We start from the raw sequence: 11,215 nt of genomic DNA, 5'->3' as shown, positions 1-11,215 counted from the left end.
CTTCAGACCCCAGTTTAGGTGCTTATTGGCTGGGTGACCTTAGGCAGGTGACTTAACCTCTCTGAGCCTCATTTTGCTACCAATGCTGTGAAGATTAAATGAGATATGTGAGAAAACCCTTATGCAATTCTGGCCCACAAGAAGGGCTCAGGAAATGGCAGCTGTGGCCTGTGCCAGTGGTAGCAGCATTGCTGTCACTGTGCTAAACCTGAGGACACGGAAAACACTTCCCAGACTTCAATGCAGGGAGAATTTAATCCAGCGCCAACAGGATTTGACAATGGGGTCTAGCATAGGCAGGTTAAGTAACTCTCTTCACCTTGAAAGACGGTTGGGCTTGTTCAAATAGATTATTCAGAGGAAGTGAATTCTGAAATTCAGTTGTAAACAACATGGCCAAGCCTACAAGTCAATCTGTAAAGATGAGTGATACGTATTTAAGGACCTGAAGCAGAAATTCAGAAATACAGTGGGGCCTTGACTTACGAGTGTCCTAACGAGTTTTTTGAGATACCAACTGTCTCTCTGCCGATTTTTTGCATTGAGTTGATAGAGTAATTTGAGTTAATGAGCTCCTTAACGAGCTCCTTAACAAGCTCGGAACGAATTAAACTTGTAAGTCAAGGCCCCACTGTATAAGGGAACAATGAATTCTAAACTTTGTGATTCATCAACTGCACGGCAGCCCTCAGGAGAAAGAAGATCAAATATTTGCCCAGGCCCTAGCTGGTTTGGCTCAGTGGATAGAGCATCAGCCTGCAGTCTAAAGGGTCCTGGGTTTGATTCGGTCAAGGGCACATGCCAGGGTTGAGGATTCGATCCCCAGTAGGGGGCGTGCAAGAGGCAGCCAATCAATGATTCTCTCTCGTCATTGATGTTTCCATCTCTTGCTCCCTCTCCCTTCCTCTCTGAAATCAACAAAAATATATTTTTTAAAAAATAATTTATTTAAAAAAATATTTGCCCAGAAAGTTTACAAAACAATACTTTGGAAATAAAAAGGATTATCTTCAGGTTAACATTGCTGTAGGGAAGATGTGCTTTTTGGTCATATTAATATTTCATCGCCTAATGTCACATACAAAAAAGCGAATGATTCATAAATGTCTTTCTCTGATGTTGCTCCAAGATGTACATATGCCCTCAATTAAAGGGGAGGGGGATTTTCACTTTTCCACCATCACAGCTGTGTCTATTCCTCGTCCCCATGGGTGAAACCAACGCACCTCACCACATTAAAATCATTTTAAATTCACGAGTAAGATTAGACTACTGAAGAATAATTAGTGATTTCCAGAAGTAAATGATATTATTCAAACCAATGGAAACTATTATTCAAATATTTAAAAAAATAAGCCAACATTTAATAATACAAAATTATTTATTAGTAAAAAAAAATTAGAATTTGTTCATTATACAGAAAAGTAAAACCATTAAATGTTCCCTACAAAACTTCACTGGAAGCGTACAGAGTAGGGGTAGTGCCATGACCAGGTCTGAGGACTTCATCTCAATGCCTAAGTCAGCGCCAGAAAATGCAAAATGGTGACCTGTAACCTGCACCTGTGATGTTTTGTTAACAGGTTGCCTATTTCAAGTTCTCATTTGGCGCAGCAGAAAGACAGACGTATGCATGCCATGCTCCAGGTTAATGAAACTCTATGAGCTGTAGCAGACATCACAGTTTGTTTCCCGCAGGTAGAAATCACTGCCTGCTGCTGCTGAGGGATCCAGGTTCACACAGTCCGTGCCCGGACAGGGAAAGTACTCGGATGCTCCGAGGGTGGCCAAGTGTTCTGCCTCGCAGGACACACAGTAGCAGCCTGAGGTCGGGGCTGGGAAGAAGCAGTCGTATTGGGCGTGGGAGGGCAAGTGAGGGTAGGAGTAGTCTTCTGAGGGATAGCCACAGTTACTGGTGTCCAGAGAAGGGGTAGGATTGTAATTCTCCGGAGTATACGAAGGTAGATGAGCCGGCGAGTAACTGAAGTCTAAGGAGCCAGAGAGAGTGGAGGAATCTGAAGATGACCCTGGGGCCTGGGGAAATAAAAACCAAGGAACAAAGAGCTTGAGAACTTAGACAGGATTAAAAGGACTGAAAAGAGTGGATTTAATAACTCCGAGTAAGAACATTAGGGGTAAAGAAACAAAAACACCCAACCCAACCCAAGTCTGCAGAAGTAATTTTATTTGCTGATTGCGTGATTTCATGACACCACATTCTGTATTTACCTACTTCTTTCCCAACAATAAATTGCCTTGCTTCACTGGCTTCCTTTGTTGTAACCATACTTTAGAGGATGCTTTGTCCTTAAACCACATAATCCCATTGTGCTTCAAGTCACCTGCTCACCAGCCCCTGCTGTGGGCCACAATATAAGCTCTGGGCACAATGTAAGCTGCAGGTGGCACCATGGACGGTTCTCCACACCCTTGGCTGTGAACACACTCAGGTAGAACTGGGACCTTCAATGATCCAGTGTCTGGGAGACTCCAAGACGTGCAACTACTCTTGTATTCACTAAAGTTTTGTCCCTTGATGAGCAAGGTACTTTTCTCTTAAGCAGGTCTACAGTTGTTACTGAGGAAGCCAAACTTGGAAGCTGGGCAGGAACTGGGTGACTGGGGGCCCTGTATGCGTATTCTGTGGAGTTCATTTCCCATTCCCTTGAAATTTAGTCTGATACCTACACAGACATTTGACAAACTGAAATAAAAAATGATTTCCATCAAAACATGTACTTTTACGGTTTAAAAAAAAATCTGAGTGTCTACACAACTTCTAAAACAACTGGTATCCTACTAAAGCAAACTTTACGCATTTTAAATAACCTATTTTTAAATGTTTGCGGTTCATCCGGAATGGACCATCCACATTTTTCAAGTATTAGAGCTTCATTTTTCCTAACCATCTCAAACTCAAATGGCTCTTGTGCCTAAACCAGACCAAAAGAACCAGTTAATAGAGTCAATTCAATGTCAAAATTAAAACAAAACGCACTTATCAAAATGACAGTTTGGTACTGCGTAGATGTGGCCTTGATTCCATTTTCAAGAACCCCTGAATTCAAGGGCCGTTTTTTAAATCAATGATTTCCAATTAGGAGATGTCTTAATTTTAAAGTTTAAAAACATCGCATGTATATTGCCCCACAGTAGCTTAGAAAATGTGTGGTTATTTCTATTTCCAATGAATTGTGAATGGTTCTTTGCTTGCTTCCTGGATGATTTCCTTGTTGACAGTGTTTGTATGCTTTCTCAGGAGACAATGCAAACATTCTCATAACGCATTATAACCTATATCATAAGCAATAAACAGGTTTTGTTAAGAAGTGCGCTAATTACCAGGCTCTGGTTGAAGCAGAAGGGGGCGGCCTGGAAGCTGTCCGGGAAGTAGTGTGGAGCACTTTGCGTGGAATCGAGCAAAGGGTCCAGGTGTGTCTCTGTCTGAAGGTAGGAATCCAAGATCTGGTCGAGGTAGCTTGGGTTTTCTTCACAAGAAACACAACTGGGAAATTCTCGGGGTTGAAAGTAATTAGGTGTGGAAGAAACTGGTTCAGGTTCAAAATACACTAGAAGAGAAAGGAAAAAGATTCTTTTCTGTTTAAAATTTGCAGTTACGCATTTGAATGAAGTTCTATGCTACATTCTGAATATCTGCTATGCCTAAGGGGAAAGGGGGCTTATGAAGTTCCAGAAAGGTAAAAGGTCAGGCAATTTGGATTTTTTAGTTGCCTTAGCTAATTCAAGTTTCATTGGAATGCATCTGGTTAATAATATGAACACTGGCTGTGAATGTGGCTAGGGCTAAAATAAAAGGATGGGGATCCAACCTGACCATGAAAGCATCCACATTCAGCCCCTACCTGCAGTTCATGTCAAGCACTCGTCTCTGAAGCAGCCAGAGTTGTTAGGAAAACTGCTGGTGTTGTGGGAAATAATTCTCTTGATTTAGGGTTAATACATTCCTACACTTTTCACACTTACTAAGTTACTTAAATTCCGAGGAGTGATGTAAATACCAAGCAAGTTTTAAAATAGAAACCAGAACATACAGGACAAATTAGTATTACTTGCTCTAAGTTACACAAAGCAAAAATATTTTCTTAGTGTTAACCTGATAATGGAATTAAAATAAGTTGTTAAATACCAAACAAGAATATTTTTGAAACCGTGACTCCTTTTTCATTTTAGGATTAATAGGCCTGATTTGTGGTTATTAATCTAAAAAACGCTCAAAGAAGAGAGGTTTAGAGTATGTCCATCAATGGGATTCTTTGAAGTCTTAAGGTTCCTTTGAGGTTAAGTGAAAGTGGCAAATTCAGTGGTGAGCTACCATAAGCAGGTTTCCTTGTCTATGAACTCATTAAACTCTTAGCTGTTGAGTGGCGCAGGTAGGAGTGTTTATGTAGTAGACTTATTGGTATTGGGCTGAGAAAACTTTAAGCTGTTTGAACTGCTTTCTGGGAAGACAGAAGGGGAGGGAAGCCCCTGTCGGCTAGAGGACCTCAGAGTGTTCTGTAGTCCATCTAACGGCAGGAGACAAAAGACAAGTTTCTAAAAACAATTCTGATCTTTTCATCTAGTTTAGTTACGTGGAGATGGGGAACTAGAATGAATGAGAAGAACAGACTCAGGACAGAGTAGATAGGAAAGAAGAGCCAGTTCAGAAAGAAGAAAACATTTGCACTTGTTTGCTTGCGGGGCTTCCATCTGGAGTCACTGTGCCTTTTTCACCTTCTGATTGGTTGGATTGCAATTAAATGGTGGTGCCTATCTTAACCCCTGAATCAAGCATTGAAAGACTTTCGAGATGCACTTTTGAAAGAGTGTTGGAGGGAACTGTAATGCTGCTGTACTGACCTGCAGACGGTGGTGTGACTGGATCTGAAAGGTGGACACTGTTCCCTCCGGACAGCTGCCAAAGCAAGAATACAACCATCAAGCAAAGAGAAATGAGAGCTCTACACGGGGAAAGCTAAGACATTTTGATGTGAACTGTGTTGCCTTCTGCTCTAAGGTAAGCTAGATTCTTTCTTCTAAAAAAAGTTACAAGACAATCGATCTGATATGTATTTTTTAGTTTTAATGTTTAGGTTTGCTTGGGGATTTTTTCTAATATCAGATTCTCCCACTTAAAATGTAAAGGCTATTTATTCATTTTGATAAAAATTTAATTTATATGATTTTGATATACAAGAAATGTAACAATTCAAGAAAACCCAGTAAAGAGCCTTTCAATTAAATCATTCAATATGAAATTAATTTAATCCCAACTTTTTATGATTTAGTCAATCATTTCCTTCAAAACTTTTATATAATATCTGGCTACTTAGGGATTTCCTCAAAGGACACAACTCCTAACTTTGTTAAACCTGGATAGTGCAAAATATTCGCATGATCTTACCAGCTATGAAATACTAAAAATTATATAAAAATATTTTCTTTTCTTAAAGCTGTAGTCATTGAGTTGGATTCCATCTAGATTCTAATTAATGGTCAGGAAATATTTCAACTCTGTATGTTTTTTACTCATTTTTATAAAAGTTGCTTTTTTTCACTATTATAAATACTTGAAGTTTATGAGATTGTCCCTTTTAATCATTGAAAGTAAAGCAGCCTGTATCTTCTAGTTGAATTGATAATTTTACCAACCGAGTAATTTAGGATTTGTTATTATTATTTCTTTAGGTTTCAGGTGCTGGCTTTAACGTTTAAAGGGACCAGCGTTGCTCTGTGATTCACCGCACCTCTCTCTCGGGTTCCAGGGTGTGCTCACTCCCACACACAGAGCCACTGGGAGAGCGCCGCCAGCCACGGCTGAAACAGGAGGTGGTGTTAATTTTGAAAGTGATCCATGCTGTAATGTCATGAACCAGGAAGCTGGAATCCTTCACCAGCTTTTCATGCAAATATTTGGCTGCAGCTTGAGCTAAAGGACTTGAAAGGAGTGGGTTTAAAAACTGCTTCATTGTAGGGCTCTCATTAACCCCATTCCTGCCCCCCGACTTGCCCCATGGTCTGTTTGTCTGCCTCCCCACCTTATCTCCCTCAGGTATGTTTACAATATCCTACTTGATATTATCTTTCTAGTCATGGGTTCACTTTCTACTTTCCTCCAAGAGTACAAAGAAAGGCACCCTTCTCTTAGATTTCAAACAGCGCAAAAATCCACAATCTACAATTTAAAAAACACATCAAGGCTGTTAAGAAATTAATGGTTAAAAAGGGGTAAATTATATATTTCGATAAGTACTAGCTCAAGTTCCCCTTTATCCTAAAGGTAAAAGAAGTGTGTGTGTGTGTGTGTGTGTGTGTGTGTGTGTGTGTGTGTTCGCGCTTGCGCTCATGCTCCCTGGGCTGTTTGCAAATTGATCTGGCCTGGCCGAAATCAGTTTTTTTAAAAGTCAAATTTACAAATACTGCACGCGCGCATTTCTCCTGGCACTGTTTGAGACCCTGATATTTATCTCAGTCTATAACTTCCATTCACAATTGCCTTCTTGAAATTTCAAATTGTGGATACTACTGATTCTATGACAACTAAAGATACATTTCTTCCTGCTTTGTATATTTTATAAAATTAACTCTCTCCTTGGCTTAAAGCTCCCTAGAGCTATCCTTTAACCACTGAACAACTTGGAGATCATCTCTGTGAAGCCAGAAGTCTACACCTAGAAGCAGGCACTCATTATCCCCTGGTATCCGCCCTGCTTGCCTCCTGAGCATACCTTCACAGCTTTCCTGGAATCCCAGATCCTTCTGATGGCTCCCACGGAGGGATTGTACGTCTGGCTCTCGTAATTAAATCATCTGTGTGGTGCTACGCCTGCCTACGAGGGCATGGGCTGATGTACTATGCAAGCAACCTCTGCAAGGCACTAGTTTGGAAGTACTGCTTTATTATTTATTGGGGTGGGGGGGGTGGGGGGAGGGGGATTGAGAAAAACTTAGATAAGTCAAACATCTCCAGGGAACAGATCCTGGTTAGATACACAAGTGAAATGCTTAACCCTTGCCTTCCTTCCTGCAGCTAGCTAACAGGGGAACAGTGGCCAAACCAGCCTGCAAGAGGCCAACAGCAATAAAATCGCCATGGACTTCTCCAGGTGTAGCTGAAGCAGAATTCTACCATGCACTAAAGCTCTGTAATGAAAGATTACATTTTGTTATGAATGTCTTGATGATTTTTTTCCCTCCAGAAGCATTTCCCAGCTCCCTTGATCCCAGTTTTATTAATTTTATAATTATTTCTGAATTGAAGGGGTTGGTGGTTGAGGTTACCAGACTCCTGCTCAGCACAGCTGGATCTGCATAAAGATGAATTTAGGGAACTAATAGGTGAGAAGTGGTGTGTGTGTGTGTGTGTGTGTGTGTGTGTGTGTGTTTAAGAATAAGAAGACCTTGGTTCTATTTTTAGCTCTGTCATCAGTGACTGCAAGACTTTGAACTTCAGCTGTAATAGAGGCATTCAAATCCCTGATCTACTTACCTCCCCTGGTTATTGTAAGAACTAAATGAGATGCGGGTGCAAACAATGCTTTAAAAGAACCACTGGAAAGCGCTGTACAAGCAGAAGGAGGTTTTATTGTGCTAGCTGAAATTTTGCATGTAGGTACTAACTTCGCCAGCAAATTTAAAATGTGTGCTCCACGTGCCATATCACAGCAAGCTCACACCTGAACCTCTAAACTCTGAGCAAAGGGATCAACATTACTGGAAAGCTGGCTTTCAAGCCTTGGTTGTAATTTTACTGTAGTTGCTTTTCACAAATAATAATGAGAGCTAACATTAACTGAGCACTTACTCCATGAAAAGCTCTCCTCTAAGTGCTTTATATGCAATAACCCATTTAACCTCACAAAATCTTAGTACCTCCAGTTTAAAGATGAGAAAACCGAGGCAAGAGAGGCGGAATAACTTGCTCAGGGATACACACCACAGAGGCGCTGAGATCTGAACCCAGTCCACTGGCTCTAGAATCTGTGCTCACCACCCCTCCATCATTTGCCTCTTCCCACAAAGGCCCATTTCATGAAGTTGTGCGTGGCACACCGAGAGTACCAGGCACAACACCTGTTGTGGGGCAGATGCCAATCAGCTGGAGACAGCAGCAATGCCGATCCTGGCAATATGGGTCCCAGCTGCCAGGTCCTACACACACATCTAAACCAACCCACAAACAATTGTACAATCACAGGCGCTCAGTGACGAAGTTCCCTTTCTTGGAGGATAACCCGACCTACTTTCTTTGGTTTTGCCACTGCCCTGAGAGCTCCTGGCAGGACTATCTGATTAGAATGTATATACGGGGCAGGGGACTCTTGAGTGTCCAGATTCATCTCGCGATAATTACGTCTTAATGAGGTGGTTCTACATTCCAAGCTGTCTCCCCTGAGGAGACATGGCCCCTTTCTGTTGGAAACCTTTAGGGACTATTGATTAAAGATAAATGAGCTCAGAGGCTGGGTTCCAGAAGAATGGGGAGGGAGGGGGTCTGTTCCACAGGGATTCTATCCTTGAAGGGCTTCCTACTCTTCTGGGGGAGATGTTCTTTGCATTTGGGAGGGCACATCCACTGTCTTCCTACCAGAGTAACAACCTACTTACCTGCTGGCTACTCCTCTCCCTACACAGGATCAGCAAGCCCTTCCTACTCAATTAGGGTCCGTGAGGGATGGGCTCCCCAAATCCTGAGCCCCTCTACAGACCACAGCTGCTCTTTGTGGCTTCCTGTGGTGAACTAGGATGAAGCCGGGCACCAAATTTATGAGACCAGCTGAGGAAGGCAGGTCTGGGGATGGTGCCTGGGGCCTGGGGTGGCCTCTACACCTTCCCAGATGCAGGTTGAATGAGGTCTAAGAAGAGTCGGGAGTAAGTGAAGGGTTTATGCTTACGGTTCCCCCCGAGGCTGCCTGGTGAGCCCTTCTCTGCTGCAGCAGCTCCTTCACCGTGATCTTCACACGGACACCTTGATACACTTTTGGTTTTTCTGGGGAAAGACAACCGAGTCAGTGGTCAAGTGTGGAGTTGGGTGTCAGGCTGGGGTCTGGAGGTCCTCTTTATAGACCGTGGCATCTGAGGCCAGGTTTTTAGGGTTGGAGAACACATAGAGAATGCTACAAGACAAGTGGGAAAGAAACTCTAATTGTCAAACTTGAAGGGGTGAAGGAAGAGAGGCAGGAACATATGGAAATCTGTTCGGCCGCCCACCTCAGGTTGGGTCCTATGCCTAGACCAATAGCACACAGGATTTTCTGTGCGGGGATGTGGAGACCAGGCCAGGGGAGCTCACCATCTTGGCTAAATTGGGGATACCTGGGCCCAGCCCGCTGGCCTGGGAGAGGGTATTATGGACCAGAAAGGGACCTGGCGCTGGTGCAGGGATGCTCTGTGACCTGTGGCGGCCGACCTAGCCCACCCCACTCGGATACACCCAGTGGTGTGCAATCGGAGTCCCTTCCTTCTCCACCAAGCCAGGTGTGGCTTCTGGGGAGGCTCCGACCTCTACCTGCCCTTGGTCTGGAAGCCAGCGGGGCCGGCTGTGAGGTTGGGCGAGCCTTGTCCTTGGGCCGGCGAGAGACCTGCCAGTCTGACCCCAGTAGAGGGCTCAGGCGCTGGGAACTCCGTCCCTCCCTTCCACCGATCATTTTCTTCTGCCTCCCCTCCCTCGCCCCCTTCCTCCGCCTTCCCCGCTCTCCATCTTCTCCTCCCTCCTCAAGTCCCGCTCCTGCGCTCCCCATCCTCCCGGCTCCCCCCACCCCTTCCCTTTCTGGGGCGGCATTTCTCCGCCGCGCGCGGAGGCTCGGAGCCGAGCCCGCGCAGCGCGAGTTCCGGGAAAGCGGTGCGGAGACCCCAGGGATCGCGCACTCGGCTGGGAGGCCGCGATCGGAAGGGGCCGCCCCGGAGCGGCGGGCCCGGCGGACAGCCCCCGGGCGGCCGGGGCCAGCCGCGCGCGCCGGCGGGTCGGCCGGAGGGAGCCCAGCGCGCCGGGAGCGGGCAGCCGCCGCCGCCGCCCCGGCCCGGCGGAGCCGCAGTGAGTAGGTCGGGCAGGGCTGTCAGGTCGCGCCGGGCCGGGCAGGCCGGGCTGGGCGACCGTTCCCGGTCGGCAGTGACCGCCGGAGCCCGGCGCGACTCCGACTCCGACCTCCGCTTTGGAGTGAGCGCCCGGGAGTCGCCGGGGAGGGACCGAGCCCGCGCTCTCGGCGGCCGCGCGGCCAGCCCGGGCGCCTGGCGACAGTGCCAGGCCGCCAGCGCCTCGCCTGGTCGTTGCGAAGACCACAACGGGTCGGCAGGGAGCCCCCAGGTCGGGTCCAGGGAGCTAGGGGTTCTCCCCAGGAAAGGAGGGTGCGCTCTTTGTCGCCCGGACCCAGGGAATCCGGCGCCCCGCCCGCAGGACGTGGGGGCCGCGTCCTCCCTGCGTCCGGTCTCTCCAGCGATTTCCTCGCCGCGTTTGCGGCTCCGCGGGCTGCGGGCGCGGCTCGGGGTCGCCCTGGGGCCGCCGCAGTTGAGCCCTGTGCGCCCCGCACGCCCCGCACGCCCCTGCTCGCGTCCCGGGCTCACCGTGAGCCTCTAGCTCCCCCCGCCGCCGCTTTTGGGCGCGCAGAATCCGGGCCGCGAAGTCACCGGGTCACAACTGTGGCAAAATGGAAGGGCGGGTGGGGGGCCGGGATCGGGGTACGCAGACGTCCGCAGCAGCTAACTGGGCGTCTGGGCCTCTGCTCTGGGGAGCAGGCGCCGAGTGGGAGCGGCCACAGTGTGGCCCGTGCCCTCTCCGGATCCCCGGCACACCCTTGTATGCTCTGACTTTGTGCCTCTCTGTTCTGTGCAGGAAAAGCGGTGGAAATACACCCAGACCAAAATGCCCCTGGCCCGCGTGATCCTACCCCGGAGAAGCAGCTGAGTTACCCGACATGCTGGTCAGCAGGAGCTGGGTCTGTGGCTGGAGGCAGCAGCTGCAGGGACTCAGCGCCTGGGAGGACTCCTGTGCAAGGAGAGAAGCAGAGATGCAACATTTTTAAAGTTTCACAAAGCATCTAGCTGCATCCAGGTTCCTGGAGCAGAAGACAAACAGAATTAATGTTTTATACCTTCGGGTATAGGTTTGAGTTTTTTCCCCTTCATGCCAAGTATTTAAAACCTCTAGAAACCCATGATTTGACAATCAATGATTGCGCGGTAGTTTCAATTTGAATATTCAAAGGCTTAACAAAATGGA

The 11,215-nt window shown here is 46.7% G+C and overlaps 1 protein-coding gene across 1 annotated transcript; it reads right to left on the bottom strand.

The window, feature by feature from the left end:
* Positions 1-1,429: 1,429 nt before the first annotated feature.
* On the bottom strand, positions 1,430-10,912 carry COLCA2 (colorectal cancer associated 2). The gene is made up of 6 exons (XM_023762983.1): positions 10,906-10,912; positions 9,759-10,259; positions 8,895-8,989; positions 4,852-4,915; positions 3,343-3,569; positions 1,430-2,034 (listed from the first exon to the last, which is right to left on the bottom strand). The coding sequence occupies exons 1-6, from the start codon at positions 10,910-10,912 to the stop codon at positions 1,660-1,662; spliced, it is 1,269 nt and encodes a 422-aa protein (XP_023618751.1). The 3' UTR covers positions 1,430-1,659.
* Positions 10,913-11,215: the final 303 nt, after the last annotated feature.

Source organism: Myotis lucifugus, unplaced genomic scaffold (genome assembly GCF_000147115.1).
Source record: "Myotis lucifugus unplaced genomic scaffold, Myoluc2.0 scaffold_270, whole genome shotgun sequence".
Lineage (NCBI taxonomy): Eukaryota > Metazoa > Chordata > Mammalia > Chiroptera > Vespertilionidae > Myotis > Myotis lucifugus.
This window is presented reverse-complemented; position numbering and strand designations above follow the sequence as displayed.